The 17268-nt window shown below is 39.8% G+C and overlaps 1 protein-coding gene across 2 annotated transcripts in view; it reads right to left on the bottom strand.

The window, feature by feature from the left end:
- Positions 1 to 805: 805 nt before the first annotated feature.
- STK38L (serine/threonine kinase 38 like) overlaps positions 806 to 17268 on the bottom strand; it is a 51772-nt gene continuing 35309 nt past the window's right edge. For both annotated transcript variants that reach the window (XM_068950128.1, XM_068950136.1), the window contains exons 6-14: positions 15893 to 16016; positions 15148 to 15302; positions 14113 to 14215; positions 13291 to 13352; positions 11365 to 11482; positions 10808 to 10931; positions 7995 to 8090; positions 6283 to 6374; positions 806 to 4909 (exon numbers count right to left, since the gene is read on the bottom strand). In XM_068950128.1, coding sequence (XP_068806229.1) covers positions 4782 to 4909; positions 6283 to 6374; positions 7995 to 8090; positions 10808 to 10931; positions 11365 to 11482; positions 13291 to 13352; positions 14113 to 14215; positions 15148 to 15302; positions 15893 to 16016 — 1002 coding nt within the window. In that variant the 3' untranslated portion in view covers positions 806 to 4781. The remainder of the gene's footprint in view (positions 4910 to 6282; positions 6375 to 7994; positions 8091 to 10807; positions 10932 to 11364; positions 11483 to 13290; positions 13353 to 14112; positions 14216 to 15147; positions 15303 to 15892; positions 16017 to 17268) is intronic.

Raw genomic sequence — 17268 nt, 5'->3', positions numbered from 1 at the left:
AGGTATTTGCAGTATGTTTTATAAACACAGAACTATAATATTTTTAACAGTCATTGATTTCAAAAAACACTTTGAACCTACTAGAGGCATAGCCTCTATATTCATCTTTAAAGTGCCTTATTTTTGAGGAATATTGGATTTGGTAATTCAAGGAAATCAAGAACTAAGCCTGCATTTCCTTATGATATGTAACTCAGTGTGAGGTAATATCTGCTAACTAGAAAAGTGCAATCCCCTTAAACAGAATTGGTAAACTTCTGTTCAAATTGTATCAAACTACTGAGAGCAGTGCTTCTCAAACAGAGGGCTATTATTCACTGGAGGGCTACAGAGAATGCCAGTCCCCAGCTCCTAGCTCCTCTTTGCTTTCAGCTGCACGACCCTGTAATAGTGCTTTATATGTCTGTGTTACTGCTGCATCTGCTGCCACTGCTGTAGGCTCGGTAAGGAATTAGGAACTGTAGGACAAAATTATTTCTCTAGTGAACTGAAGGACATGCTGCCCATGGAAGCCTTACTTGACTAAATTACGGTCTATAGGGAAGAAGAAAGGGAATCTCTTCTGAAGAGCAATAATCCCTTTAGACCTAGCCTCATGTGACTGCAGCTGGTATAGTCAGGGCAATTCTTACCCTCTAAATATTCTGCTGGAGAGCAGCGGACCCTGTCAGCGGAGTTCAAGGTGAGAATACACAAAACATAGTGTCTCAGTTCTTTAAACACCTACCACTCTGGAAGAGAAACAAATCCAGGCCCTTCAAATAATAAAGTACACTGGCATAACAAATAAAATAAAAACTGCAAGTTTACAAAAAGAATGCTATGTTTATTTTCAAATGCTGTAAAAAGCCTCATATAAATTTTTTATAATGCTTCTATGTAACTTTCCCAACCACAACTAATGAAACAGTCTAGGAAAAAATATAGCAGTTGCCATTTAGACTCCAAGAATGAGCTGCTGTAATATATCAACATTAAAAGGACAAGGTACAGTATGTTACAACGCTTGTAATTGCTCATATTATTGAAAAAGTGAGAGCACTTCCTAAGCATTAAGAGTATAACCGGGCTAAACTGCAGTATTCCCTGCTTGCTGTTGCAGAGGAGGAAAGTCACCCCGCTATAAGGAGCCCACACAACACCCTTTGTACTGCTTATGCCCATCTATCTTAGTAGTGTGGAAAGCTTTCAGCAAGCCCCTTTGCACTTAGGTGCATTCACCTATAGCAGATGCTATTATCCCATACTGTATCCAACGACTCAGGTGTTTTAACAATTGACCTATAAAAATAACACTTATATAACTCTCCAGCAAGGCAAATTAACAGTGCAAATGCAGTATCAACAATATGTGATTTCTGAATGCTGGCAAATTATTTTCTTAACTCGATTCGCACAGGAAACAACCTCCGCTGATGTCCTGGACCTCAGGCCACTCACTCGCGCTGATTAGAGATGGAACCAAGTGCAAAAGCTCAGTTGTGTTTTGCAGTCCAAACTTCTTTCCCCATTTCACGGTATTCAGATCCACAATTTGGGTTCAGGCTCACCACTTCCACTGATGCACTCAAGACTTCCCTGCTGGAGTAGGTTAACTTCCGAGAACAATTTGCATACACAATTCCACGTTTTAACAGAAGTTAACAAAACATACTTCCAGAAAATAAATTTTCACATGTTTGCAATCATCAAGCCATTTCAGGATCTTTGGTACTCCAAGAATAAGAAAAAATAATGGCACGGTGACAAACATCACCAAAGGAAAAAACAGCCATTCAAAAGAATAAGACAAAAACAATGAAGCAAAAGATATGTTACACCTTTTTTTTGGAAAGCCAGTGTAGATTAACCTTCTGTTCTCTTCAATCCATTACAGTGTCACAGTTTTACTTTTAAAAAAATTCTATCATTCTAAAAGCAGCAGTTAATATTGTCTTTAACTTAACTTACTGGTTAAAATAATGCCATATTTTCAAAAAAAGAAAAAATCAACTATTGCAATACAGAAGTGTTTGCTATATAGGCTGCAGGCTGTTTCCATAAAGATGTTAATTCCTATGTGAGCACTGATATGATTAATCATTCGCAACTTTATATGCACATTATCTTTAGTGTTATGAATATAAGGGTTGAGCTTTTTTCCAAGGTTGTAAACCAGTGAATATGTACAGATATAGCTGTTTAATAGATAGCTTTAAGTTAAAGGTATATTTTTCTCCCCTTCCCTAAACCCCACTGGGGGAAAAAAAAAATCACCAATATTACTGAGCATTTGCAGTTTCCATGAAACTTATCATGTCTTGGCAAGTTCAAGCAAAGACTTCTTTTTCTATTACACAAATAGGGTAACTGTGGTCTTTCGAAATGTGTTGTTCACAGGAATTCCACTTCCAGTGCACATAAGCCCCACAAACAAGATTGGGAATTAAAACTAAATTTAAAAAATCTTTTTCAAATAGCAGTATCCATTGGGGCCAGGCTTACATCTTGGATCATCCCTCGGGCAGGGAGACAAGAAAATAGTACCCTACGAGTGCTAGGCCACTGGTAGAAAGAAGTCGTAGAGTATAAACATTGATTTGAGCGAGTTACAGTTTTTGGACGGTCTTTGGATGGTTTTAGGTGACTTTCACTTTGTCGACGAGGCTAAAAGCCTGGGGAGAATTTCAGAAGGATCCTGCCCTGTCCTGTCCTGTCAGCCATCAAGGGTGTAAATTAGTGTAAGTTTAGGGAAGAAAAAAAACAGGAGATAATAAGCTGTTCCCATATAAGTCAAGTCTTTAGGCAAAAATTTAGCTTAGCCATATTCTGACATAACAGCGAATAAACTGGGTGGGCCTTGAGGCACTGGATATTCCTCTTTGATGAACTGAAGACTGACATTTTTCACAGAAAAGTGGTATAAACAGATGCTAGATGTTTGAAGGGAGACAAAACATTGAGGAAAGACATAACCGAGGCCCTTGAACTTAGCAAGTTTCGGATCAGGGAAAACAACACACACATCAGTAAACCACCAACGCACAGAAATCTCTCTGCTAAATGGACTTCTGTGCAACAGGTGAACACCTCAGCGTGTTTGAAAGCATACAGACAATTCAGAACAGCTCATGTCATGGTGCCTAACAGTAATAAATATTTCTGTAATGGTTTTATAAATAATTGGTTCAATTTTGCTGAGGGAGAGGAGGAAAAAAAAAAAAAAGAGACAAGTCTAATGTAGTCTTTCCTACTACACACCAAAAGCTGCTGTGCTTCCTGGGGGGCCCTGGAGTGCCTTTCACTAGCCTTCAAGGCTAACTGCAGGATGGAGGAAGACAGCAATAGTGACTTTGCTTGTTCAGTTACAGGAGCGTTGTTCAATTACTGTAAATCTCCTTTCTAACCAGAAAAGGACATCACAGATCTCCACTGTACGGTGACAGATTCTACGCACTGCAAATAACGCGCTAGTACAGCCAGAGCTACAGATAAATTTGCCAGCAACCACATGATGGCAAGCTGCTGGTGCACCTAGCAGAAGGAGCCCCGTACCTACTGTCAGCTTGTCCCCACCCTACACGCTGGACAACACAGCGTTTAGAGGCTCCACCGAGTTCATTCGTGGTTGTTTGTGGTTTCTGGTGGCTGGTCTCCAGACTCAGCTGATCCCTTCCAACCCTGTGGGCCAAATTCGAGAGGCGCTGGAAGAATGTGGAGCCTGCAGGACAGCAAGTCTAGTGGGGCGCTCCGTTTGCTCTGGCTTGGAGGCAGCTGCTATGGGATATGCTGAAAAGAAAAGGCTGGGACAGGATCCCTTCTGCATGGAACATCTTGGGGGGGGGGGAGTAAAAGCAGCAATTTAATCACTTTTCTAGAATAGATGTTTCACAGAGACAGAAAAAGCTATTTGAATTCTCAATAGCAATAAGTCTATCTGACTTACAACAGAGGCAGGAATGCAGTCTTGGAGACTCTGCCATCTCCTCAGGAAAAAATTTCCTTTCTGTTAAAAAAAAATCTTTATCATTTTTATTCAGATTCCATTTTTTCTTCTGAATTTGCTAAGAGGTATAAAGCTCCATCATCTTAAACAGAAATACCTGTAACTACACTTTGAAGCAGAAATGCTACTAAGCAGGTCACAGAGATTGTCTCAGTGTCACACACAGGGGAAAAAGGAAAAAAGAGAAGATTAGGGATCATCTGCTACTAAAGGCCTCTAGTGGGGAGGAACGAGGCAGGGTACAAGTAGGCCCCACAGGACACTGCTATTTGCAATAATCACATGTTGCCATGCTCATGGGGTATCTGTAGACCACAACTGGAACGCCCTTGAACAACCGCTCGGAGAATTTTGCAAATATGGGCAATGGTTTTCTATACTGCATATCTAAAAACCACCAGGTAAGCAGTATAATAACAATGCTGCATAAAATGATATGTTTTTACTCCTGGGTGGATTAGATGGTTTACAGTACAAACAAAGCCACAGTACAGGGAGGCATAATTAACCGTTATACACACATAGGCAGTGCAGTTACAAAGGGATACACGTTCCTTTTATTCCAGTACCTTTGTATAATAAAGTTAACAAAAATATTCAAATATTAAAAAAAAAAAGCCAGCTGGCACTGCCAACTAATTCCTGTAGTAGTCTTAGAAATCCTAATCCTGTAGAATTTCCGTGTGAAACTGATGCGCACCAGAGTCAATGTATTGATAACTAACGCCAAGCGGGTCTGGTGATGCAGCTACCTGAGGTTTGTATTTTTATTTCTTTTGTGGGTTCGTGTTTCGTTTCACAACTTCCCAGCTTTCATGTAGGAAGGGATCGAGCCACGCTGTGTGAGCCCTTCAAACCTCTTGTAGGTGTAATTGAGGAAAACCCAGTCTTTGGATTTGTAGTCAGGTTCCGTTGTGTTTGGCACTGGAATTCAGAAATAGAAGCAAACAAGCAAACAAAGCAATTAAGAGCAGTACTACTTATGAGAGGGCTTTTCACGTGCCACTGAAATAAATGTGAACTCCATTTCCCGAGTCATCAAGAATCCCATGAAGAAATCCTGTTTCTATTAAGATCAGTGGGGTGTTTTGCCACTGGTCTGATCAGAGTTATAAGTTCAGCATATCTCTCTGAAGCAGAAAAAGTGTCATTTTTTAGTATGTGTGCACACCATAACAAGCTCCCATTCCCTGACAGGAACCTCTACTACTACCATGAGATGCATAATCGCTAAAAACATAACATTTGGGATGCTTCATGCACAACAAATGCATATATACATACAAAGTTATCTTTAGCATAAAGAGAAGAAAAAATGACAACCGTCCCAAGAGAACTACATATATCACGCACATTTCGCTCTTCTAGGACTTCCTCCCTGCTTACAGCTTCTGCAAGGCTCATACAGCAAGCGGGAGACCTAGACACCTTTTATTTATGAACGAGCATCACGGCTGGCATGCTCAACACTGGCATTTGTTACAGCGGGCTTCTAAATTTAGCGTTCAGGTGGTTGTTTTTAGAGTTCTGTAACAATATTTTCAACTCAAGGTGCCAAAAATATAGGTGTACAAGTTCATATTAGGTATCTAGATGTACAGTAACATTTTCAGTGATGCAGCGTGTCTGAAATGCCAAAACCAATACAATATACTTCACATTACATAAATATAGACTTATATACCTAACCTTAGGCACTGGAGATTGACTGCTTTTGCCTTAAAAAGACAAACTTCATTGTTAATTAAAATCCATTTCGGGGTCAGGGCAGGGATAGGGACACTTAAATGACTTGTGGAGCCACTGAAGCTCATAAATCACTATGTTAAATAACTTACAGTTGGCTCTTATTCATCTGCTTTAAAATTTACGCCCACAAATATGCTAAAATTCATGTCTGGCTCAAAACTCAAAAGTTATTATGTACTGATTTGCTTTCGATTTTTAATGTTTTAAGAGAATTTGGTTAGGCAGGTTATATGGTAGAAAACTGTACTGTTTTCTGTGTTCACTGTGTGAAAATAAATGTAAACCCTTTTTACTAATTAACTTAGCAGTTAAAATCTATTGGGTTCCCTCCCACCCCCACCCCAAGCTCTATGGAAGCAGAAGCTACAGGAGTTCATAGGTTATATATATAGGAGTTCATAGCTTATATTTGAAAGAAAATCTCTAGATCAAGCCTATACATTGCCTGGATTTGGATATCAGAAAAATGGATACCAACAAAAAAATAATCCATAGAGTATTTTAGCACATCATAGATAGAAATATGAAATTCAAAATGCCGTTCTCACCTGGCTGTAAAATATCAGATTCAGGAAATTCATCAAAGTTGGAAGTATCATCAATGCTTTTGATTTCTATAGGAATTGCAGCTGGTCTTTCCCTACACATGGAAATAAATCCAAGAAGAGTGAATATTAGGAAAAGACACATTAAGTTCCAGTTTTGTTTAACTTAGCTTTTTATAGTTACAACACCCCTTTTATTTAAAACACGAGGTTCCACTGAGTCCATCAGAATCTGACTGGTGTGTTTTCCAACATCATGGAGAGATTCATTGGTTTCCTAGCATTAGTATTTTTCTTGGCAACCTTGGGGAAAAGCATGCTTTTCTACTAGCTAAAACTGCATTCCACAGTAATTCACCATAGAGCTATCGCTATGATCTTTGTTGTTACCAAGAACCACTGTGGTTACCCTCATTTCACAGATCCAGCCTATCCAGCCGAGCAGGATTTTGCTTGCATTTGGAGTCATTAGACATTTTGCTTTACAAATCCAGCACCCATCAGCCTGCAACTCCTCCAAGTACTTCTCCACTATGTAGCTCCCGTTTCCAGCTCTCGGTTGCCGGTAACTCTTATCCAAAATGAGTCGACTCTGACACAGTACTGCTGTGTTACTTGAACAATCAGGCAGTTCTCTAAAAAGCTTGAAGGTGGGCTTTTAAAAGTTGCTTAAGTGATCTGCTCCACGAAAGCATTTTAAACTGGAACACGGCACTGTGGGAAAGTTATTAATTTACAACTAAGTTTATTACAGCTGTAATTACTACAGTTACAATTAAATCTGCTGCTGGGCCGAGTTGGGGAAGCCTCTTTGCCAGGTTGTCAAGTGTGGTATGAGCAGGTATGTTACTGCTCTTGCTGCTAATTAGTGTCTCCCACACCAAGAAAAGTTACATGAGGCTTCCTGCACCAGAGGAAGTGAGAAGTACACGGGCTGGACGAGGTAATAGCAAGTCCACAGTATGGATTTTCACGTACAAAAGAGCTGTAGTACTGCAAACGGAGGATTACCTCACAACCTTAAATAGTAGGCAGAATAGTAGTTATTATTTCAACCGAAAATGTTGGGGGCTCAAGAGTACTTTAAAGGCGTCATCTGGCACGCGCAAGTTCATGCTAGAACTGGTGCAGCTGCCTCGGCAGGGCCCTCTGACGGGGCTGAGCCCAGCAGGATCAGGCCACCGAGGTTGCTGCTCTGAGGTGACTCAGTGCCTCTGCCCCACGCTCTGCAGACACACCAGCTCACTCGGGTGCAGTATCTGCAGCACGCTGTACAGACATGCCCGGCGCTTTACTCCTGCTTGCTGCCTTTCCTTTTCATTCATCCATTTCCCCTGTATTTTGAGAATACAGTTTGCTTTTCTCTTGCCCCTATTATAATAAAGTCTGTTATAGAAGTAGCTGCAAAGCCTATTCCCACTGGAAGAGCAGCTGTCTGATGATACCAGAGTGTAAGTCGGGAATAACATAGCCACCCTACCACAATTTCTTTCCATCCCAGGCACTCTGGGCCAATCTGAGGCATTTCGAGATAGTGAAACTCTGATCAGATCTATGGACGTCAGCAAGGCCTACAAACCCTGGCTCCTACCCACTAATTGGCAGTAACTGCCTTTCAAAATAAGAGATAAATTGGGAAGAATTATTCTTGCCATCATAGCGCAGGAAACCCTTGCTTTCATGGCTTTTATTCTTTATGTAAAATGGATATATACCTGATATGTCCCCAGTCCACTCCTTCAAAGAATGGATGACTCTTTATTTCCTCTACTCCATTACTACCAATTCTATTTTCTGAGTCAGTACAAAATCTGAAAAGAGAGGAAAAAATAAAGAAAATATTACAATAAAGGCAGATAGAAGCAACCGCAAATACAACTGCCACAGTATCCTATATCAGGAATTTGAGGAGTTTTTTAAAATTTGTTCCATCACTTGCGTAACGATGCAAAAAGTATTGCATCGAAGAGAGGAGGGAAATATTGGGAAAAGAGTATTATCAGCGTCGCAAAACAGAAGGCCATGATGACAGCAACTTATACTCTATCTAAGTTGTTTCATTCTCGTCTTGAAGTTTTGTGAAAAGTTGCCTCTAGCGCTAGTCTTGTAGGATTAGTTGAGATTAGTTTCAGTCTCTACCACTGAAAACTCCTCCCCACGTTCTCAGCCATTTAACAGGAACATACACACTAAGCGAAATAGGACTACTTTCTGCTTTGACCTTTTGGAACTACAGCGAGCCAACAGAAAACTTCAAAACACATTTGTGTCCATACCATACCCTATTCTCTCTTCACCCCCTCCACCCCTCCCTCAGAGGTCCAGCTGCTGGCGTTACAAGGATCCAAGGCCTAGCTCTGATACGGCCCAGCTGCGTAACCTCGGCTCAGACTCCTGAAGAAATTGCTAAGCTGTGAGAAAGTCTGCCGAGCAGAGCCAAGCGAGATAAGGTAGGTAGGACCGTTGAGGTGGGGATTGTTGCTGGCTCAAGGAGTCACCAGGAGGAAAAGGAAAGGTATGAAATCCTAAGAAACAAAAAAAACAGGGAGGTGGAAGCTCTCCAACAGCAAAACAGCAACATGGAGGATTCGTTCGAGGGAGCTGCAGAGGCTGACCTTTCTCCTCTGGACTGAGGTGTACCTGCCTAGAAAAGGCTCTCGAGTATCTCTTCGAGGAGATGGTGAGTGTACTAATGCTTAGCCTAGGAACTCATTAAATCTTAGCTATCTTTTGTACGTGTTAGCGAAGAAATAATTGCTTTGTATTTTTACACTGTGCCTGCAGAGTCTCTTTGAGCATGGCAGGAGGTGCCTGAAGTGACACAAAGAGGGAGGTTTACAATAACGGAGGAAAAATGCAAGGCCCACGTCAAACAAACAGCTTGGTCTTGCCAAGCGTGGAGACACTTGTCAGGCTACTGGGAGCAGAGAGCACTTAGTAATGCGGGGACGCAGGCCTCCTGTTGCTCTGCAAGTCACCTGGGCTTTGTCAAACGAAATACATTTTTTTGCCCAAATGAGCAAAAGCCTCTGATTGTTTATTTAGTCATCCCGAACCTATATAACCTCTCCACATGAGCACATCATCCGTATTCACAAGTCACTTTTCTTTTCACATCAGATACAACCCAATACAAACAAAGGTCAGCATCTTGCCAGCCAGCAGAATTTCCAGCAGGTATTTCAGTAACGTAGCAAGTTAAGTTATAAACTGTGTCCAGCTACGAGCTGCAATGTTCTCTCATTGTAGTTGAGTGGCACTTGGGAAATAACTGCTCCTATTTCTATTGCAGCCCAGGCAATTGGCTGCTGCCTGGCGCTAATAATAGACTTTAGACTTTGTAATAAGTTAGCCAGACCAGGTCTCAGGACTTTTCAGGCCTCGTCTGAACTTGAACTTATTTTAGTTTGGTTTTATCCACACCCACAGAAACAAAGATACTTTTGCTTTATCTGCAACTTGCTTTAGGTTCAGACAACCTTTGTCCAACTTGTCCTAGCCATAAGGCAAAAGTACCCCATGGCCAGATGTTTGTTGTCTAACCTGCAGTTTTGGCCTTGCTTTAGTAAATTGTCTGACTACAGAAGTTTTTAACTTTTTTGCTTAGCTTTGTGCAATTGTACGGTTTTATCCTATATGAAATCATTTAAGCAATCATCGTATAACTAAATTCACAAGGCAATCAGCAAGATATGTTAACAAATAAACTGTCTGAAATATATAAAAATGCCTCAAGCAGACCCAAGACTGAGGAAGAAGAAATCCTCAGCAGCAACACTGTACTCCTCCCAGTGACGAGCTCAGGGTGCAGACAACACACAGAAAAGGTGAGCAAAAAGCTAGAGATACAGATCCTAAAAACTTTGTGTGTAAATTTTATTATGTTATTAATCAGAATTGGCAATAATTAAGTAACTTGGCCTGTAAAGCGTTAGTATCACTGTAACTGTTTGTTACAAGTGTTGCATTTGTTGCACACTACTGGAGCACTGCCTGGACTAACAATATATTCTAGTTCTTAGCTCTGCGCATCAAGCACATTTGCAAAATATCAAAGTCAAAACCCATCACCCCGAAAACCTCCCATGGCAAGAGAGCATTTCTGCCTGACCTTTGACACCAGATACCCTCAGGAAACTTGACTGAAGACAAAAGAATGGATTAAAAACTGGTGGTTTTGAAAATGTGACTGTACCCAATACATCCAAAAATGTGTTTGGTGTATTAAGTAGTAGTGAACGGCTGTCTTTTAATTCCCTCTCCGAGAACTGAAAAAACCTGTGCTTTAATTGCTATTTTCTTTCTAGTCTGCTCCATTTTTCCTGATACAGTGGTACAAAGCAAGATTTTTAGAACTTACTCCCTTATGCTAAACAAAAGGCAAAAGGAGGATTGAAAAATTCATCAAGGATGGCGAGACAAAAGCAGCAGCCAACTCTTCCTCCTGGTCTAAAGCTACCTTTGTGCAGAACGGAAAGTTATCCTAATGGATGATGAGTATGTCTCTGTGTGGGCTTTTGTTACTGACCTTAGAATTAAGTCCTTTGATTTCTCTGAAATGGGCACCTCTGGAGGAAATACCAAAGTTTCTTTCCAGTTCATAACTTTCCTGTAAGTTTCTTGTGGTGTTTCTGAGCAGAAAGGTGGATACCCTGCACAAACAGCAAGAAAAATTAACAAGTTTTTTCCACAGTAGGAAAGTGATCTGGGCCTCTGCTTTTGCCACCACGGCTCCCAAATCTAAAAAGCAGTACTAGCCAGAAGTTTTCTCTTTTATAATGCAACATTAAAGGTTATTTTGTTATTTCCAGGCAATGAGACTGAACCTCAAAACATTTAATTGTTCCAGTTAATAAGTGTTCACTATTAACTGAAGCATATGCTAGATTCCTCATCTCTTGCTGTCTTCTGGGAAAGATGGGAGGACTTTAAAGTTTTCTGGAAACGGAGTTTGGGGCTCAGTTCAGGAAAAAGAGAAGGAAATTCTATTGCCGGCATTATGGAGGAGATCAGATTAGATGATCTAACAGACCTTGCTACCCCTGAACCCTCTGAACGATTCTTAGGTTGTGGTTTTTAACATACCTATTAGCATTTCATACATAATCACTCCCAAAGACCACCAGTCACATAGCTTGTTGTACCCAGTCTGCATAAATACTTCTGGTGCAATGTAATCTGGAGTGCCAACAGTAGAATATGCCTGGAAAAAAAAAAAAGAGTAAACTCTTTAAAAAAAAATATTTTATTTTTACATTTTGGAAAGCTGGGGATTCATATACAGTATCTTGTTATTTGGATGGACAAGAATGCTTAATTTGATTGTTCACAATATCTAAAAACCCAAGAACATTATTCTGTTCTGAAGGTTCTGAACCTTGGAAGTGAATAGAACCCATTCTCCTAAATGTCAAGAAATCATAGAATATCCTGCTTGTAATATCAGAAAGTCATTTCAGCTAATGTTTCAGGGATGTAGTAATACCAGTAGCTGTATTACCAAAATACCCAAGAAGTTTTTTGTTTGTTTGTTTAAAAAAAAAAAAAAAAGACTATATCAAGTGGTAGATTCCCATGTGTGATACTCTTAATATATTAACTGTTCCATGTATTACCTTTTCTCCACTGCAAGATTAATTTGGGCTCTTATTGGACCTCTGCTTCATCCCTTATAAACCAAAAAAACCCTTTACATAAACAGGCCATGTGGTTGTGGGCTAAAGACCCACAACCCTGAGGTAACTAGGAATTTCTGTTTACTGATGGAAAATCCCTTCCCTCCTCCCAAAAATAAACAAACCAGAACAACTCCCTCCAAAAAAGACAGTTTTGCCAAAAAATTCTGACTTTTACTTTGGAAATGGAATATTCTGCTTTCATTTGTTTGATCAGCAACAAAATTATTTATTTGGCTGAATAGAGCTGAGACATTTAGTTTTGAACCAGTTAAAAACCAACAGTGTGTTTCTTTTTTGAATACTTTTGATATAGGTTGCCATTTTGACCTTTTCTTCTCTTTGTTGGACTGTATGATGATCCATCTAGCTTCACCATACAGTTCTGCCAGGTCAGTCTTTACTAAATTTTGAGACTTAATCTTTCCAGGCATGTAACTCCAAGAAGGAGAAAGGGCCTGAACTATGAGACAACATGACTGCAGCGTAATCCCAGTCTAGTTCATATGAAGCCAGGAACAACTCAAAAGCATTTCAGAAACACTGCAGCATATCACTTCTTAAATAGAGAGATCAAAATAAAAAAATCCAAAATTTGCAGATTTAGAGTTTTGGAACTGCTGCTCAGAGAAAATTATCAGCATGGCTGAAATTCTGAAATGTCCAGGGCGACAGACTGTCTTAATTTTACTTCTATTCACTTAATGCCAGAGTGCCCATTATAACTTTTACGCTCTGCACTATGGACCCAGGCTGGGCCACTCCACTGCCAATATCCTCCACTGCCTTTCCATAATATTCCCATTCAGCAGAAGGGCAAACAAATTTTCCCATGATTCTCTGAAAAAAAAAAAAAAACCAGACAGCTACTCATCTTGCTGCAGCACTGCAAACTGCAGGAATTAAATGCAGGAGTTTGCAAACAAACATAGGGTCAATATGAAGTCAATTGAGCACACCGACTCAAGATACGGCTTTGCTAAGTGGCTCCTGACGCTTGAGATTAGTTTGTCCAGATGCTTGCAAAGGGAAATAAAGGTAAAAAGAAGTGCAGGGACTTAACTAGTCACAGCTCTGAAAATAAATACAATAACACAGCTGATGGTCATCCTACCCTCTTCCCCAAAGCTCCTGAGCTATTCCACAGCTGTAATCACCAGACCACCTTGTTTTCAGTGAACTGGAATTTCAGAAGCCTGAAGAGAGCTGCATCTGTAAGTGATGAGGGCCTTTCAGATTTTAAAAACCAGCAGCATTAACGTCCAGTCTTTATGTTTTTCTGTGTATAGTTTCAGAGAGGAAAAAAAAAAGATTATATTTAACTTTATTAACTCACCAACTGTCGCCTGTTCTTCTTCCATGTTTCTGCTTTTCTCTTTGAGTTCATATTCTGAAATGCTAATTCACAAAATAATGTAGACGTTAAATTCATTTGTGGGAAGTAAGAGACAGCAGAGATTGATAGCATGCTGTTTTCAAAGAATGACTATTTTGTCTCTTTAAAATGCTTTGTTCTAGAAACAAATACCTGACTATAGCTGGAGGAGGGAAAAGGACAATGTATAACTACTGTCCGATTTGAAGCTGAGAATCACACAAGTAGGATACTTGATCAGCGATTCTAAGTCAGAACTTTCTGAGAGTTTTACAGATTGATCTAAGATCAGCAGCCCTTGTTGTTGAGGCTGGTAGTGTAAATTCAGGTATGATACAGAACATGGCAAGTGTAGAATCCAAGCAGAACTGCAGAGGAAGTTTACGTTTGTAGAATAAAATACTAACACGGAAGTGACAGCGAAGCATAGAGATGAACACCTTTACTCTTAGGAAAGATTCATAAGATCATCACTGACTGCAGTCAGTCAGCATATGAAACCTTTTTTCTATCTGAAAGAGTATTTTGGCAACGTCAGTAACATTGTTATGTAATATGCATTACACATGCATAGGCATTAAAACACAGATGTAAAAGGGGAAAGAAAACTATTGAAATCATAATATCTTTCCTGTGAAATACTTCCATGTTCCGGGAACAGGTTTTCCAACTAAATGCAATCAGCCTGACCAATGTTGCTTAATCCAGCTGAAATAAGTTATGATGTGGCAGAGCTGGAGCTCAAAACTATTTAAACATTTAATTAGGACATCTTATACTTACAGAAGTCACTTGGCGGGTTGTGTGTAAGGTTCCTGTAAAACTCAGTTCTGTGAGCTTTTTTTAAACCTGTGCATAGCCCAAAATCAGAGAGTTTTACATGACCCTAAAAAAAAAAAAAAATCAGAGAAAATAAAAATATAGCAGTGCTCAAAAAAGAAAGTTGTTTTAATAATTGCACTTGCCTTCTCTGGCCATGCGTGAACAATGGACTTGCACCGGACTGTCTAGTCCAAGACAGGCAGGCAAATAATGATTGACTCTTGACGCACTAGGAGAGCGTGTTTTCTTTCAAAGGTGCTTCAGTCAGTGCTTACTGGGAATGATTACAACCAACAGCTCCACAACAGCTGAGGGCAGCTACTTTGCCTGGGTTTGTTTTGAGCTGGAGACCGTTGAGACTAAGAAAGCCTCCAGCAGAAACTGCTTTTGTTTTGATGGTAACCTGGTTTTAACCACATTTCCAGATGTCAGCACCAGATATGTATATGATGTATATGATGTTTACTGGGCCCATTTATATGATGGGCCCATTTATTTACTGGGCCCATTTATTTACTGGGCCCATTGTATATGATGTTTACTGGGCCCATTTCAGGGCTCGCAATAGTCAGTCTAACAGGCAGACTGTTCCCACTAGCGAGCAGATAAAACAAATGAGCTAACTGCAGGAATTGAAATGATCATTTACAAAGCAGCATTATCTGAATGTTTCATGCTTTCGCTCTTCTTGAATTAAGTGAATGCATCAATTTGTATTGTGTATGAATACAAGCATCTAGACACTCTTTAAGTGGGCCTTTTCACACTCAAAAGGCTTTCCAACAACAACAAAAAATAGCTTTGCTTTGTTAAGCATACAGATATGCTACAAGAAAGAGGTAGTGACCATTTTCTGCCTTTACATCAGCTAGCTTAAAATCGTTGGTGTGACACTACCGCTTCCATGGAATTACTCCTGATTCACACCACTATAAATGACATTATTTGCAGACTGAGATGTTTGAAACATAGGCAGTTTTCATGCACATCACATGCCTTAGCATCCAGCAAAAGGTTATCCGGTTTAATATCTCTGTGGATGAATCCCAGCTGGTGAATAGCATCTATGGCCAGCACAGTTTCAGAAATGTAAAACTGTGTCTCCTCTTCTGATAATGTGTCTTTCTTCATTAGTAAGGTCATCATATCACCTAATCAAAGAGAAGAAAATACAGCACAGAAATCAGACCATTTTAATCACAAGGCTAATTCTATGAGAAACCTCAAGAGATTCCAAATCTCACCTTGTAACTGACCTTCTAGCTCCTAATTATAAAACTACTACTGCAAGGACCTACAAACCCAACATACTTTTTAGCAAACTGCATATAGCCCTGTTGAAAATTCTAAACAGGAATTTTAATTGGATAGCTCAGCAAGATATAGGGGTTTTTTTCCCCTCCCCTCAGAATTTTACACACATACTACATCTGTTGCACAAATAGGCTGTTTCAGCAACAATCCTCTTTTACTGCTACTAGCTTCAGAGGAAAAAAGTGGAACATTGGACTAGAAGTATTATTTAATCCAAGTCTGCAATTATATTAACACCCTCCTTATCCTTCCCTCTTCCCCCAAACTCAGGAACAGTTACATTACTGACACTACATTTAAAACAGTATTAAAGATTTGTATTATCACAAATTTCATAGCGTGCTTGTTTCTAACATTTTTGTAAAGTTGACAACAAAAGCTAAGGAAGAGGTACTTTTATCATCTAGCAACACAGTATACAACTTACCTCCAGGTAAGAACTCCATGATCAAGTAGAGATTTCTTTTATCCTGAAAACTGTAAAACATTTTCACTACCCAGGCTCCATCTGCTTCAACCAAAATATCTCTTTCTGCTCGGATATGGGCCACCTAAAATATAGATTTAAAAAAAATGCTGTTATTAAAGGGCAATTTAAGCACTCAGATACTGAGTGTCATATTATACTCCTAGTCCTACAATATATTTATATATTTTCATGAGCTTTGACACAGAAACTGTTTTTCATACAGAGACTAGATCCTACAAAGTCCTCAAAAAAAAAAAAATCCTCAACAGAAACCCAAGGATTTCAACTGAATGTTGAGAATAACTTTTATGTAACTTTTCAGAAGCAATCTCTACCAATTACAAAGCATAACTTGTGAAGCTGTTTCTGTTTGTTTGTAAGAACTGAAAAAGTTGGTGGGAAAGCGCAATTCCCCTTTTTTACCATATCCTAAAATGAAATAAGGGCATGAAAAAAAAAAGGATTATAAAGCTCTGTAGGGGTCAGCTTGGCAATGTAGCATCCCTACTGCAAATTCACAGATAATCACACAAATAGCAAAAATCCAGTGTGCAACTCAATGGGCAAATCGTGATATAATTATTGGAGAAAGCAAGACCTTGTCTTAAATAATGCAGGACTTAAGAGGTGAAGTGGCAGATGCGTCATGATTATTGTCAGAAGTTATCAAATTTCACATATAAGTATATGAAGAAATGAACTGAAGAATGGCAAGAAATGAGAAGTGTTTTGAGTGGGAGGCAGGGCAAAGGAGGGAGAAGAGCAAATGCAGCTATTCCTCCAAGTGATGAGCAGGAAGCTGGCCCAGCGTCGATACAGCTGCCACCGCTGCTGATGTTGGTCTTGGTCTGGGAACCTCTGTCCTTGCTCAGGATATGCAAGTCCCAGCTGCATCTTTGAAAACTATCAACAAACTTGCACCAAAAATGCATTAAGGAACGTCCTGGGATTTGAAAACAGGTATCGAAATAGCACTGGTCACAAGAGATGTTGACACGCTACTGCGTTCTGCCACAGGTAAGCACGTCAATCACATGTTTTTAAAATCAAGTTTTTTATTTTAGGGGAGGAGGAAAGGAGGGACTTTGTCCTCTGCTAATGCTTCTTTTGCTACTTTCTCCTGCAAGTATTGGTATTACCACTATCACCAGGAGCAGCAAGCACACAGCCAAAGAGGCTGGAACGTGGGCACTAAGTGGGAAGTCTGTGGGTTCTTGTCTAGAGGAGGAGATCCTCCATCACAAAGATATGTGATGCTCTTGAAATGATCATGTGAAAAAAATCACTGCAGATCATTATAGGTCATATGTAAATCACATGTAATCTTTCTGGTG

This window comes from Struthio camelus, chromosome 1 (genome assembly GCF_040807025.1).
Source record: "Struthio camelus isolate bStrCam1 chromosome 1, bStrCam1.hap1, whole genome shotgun sequence".
Lineage (NCBI taxonomy): Eukaryota > Metazoa > Chordata > Aves > Struthioniformes > Struthionidae > Struthio > Struthio camelus.
Note: the sequence above shows the minus strand (reverse complement) of the source record. Positions and strands in the feature narration are given on the sequence as shown.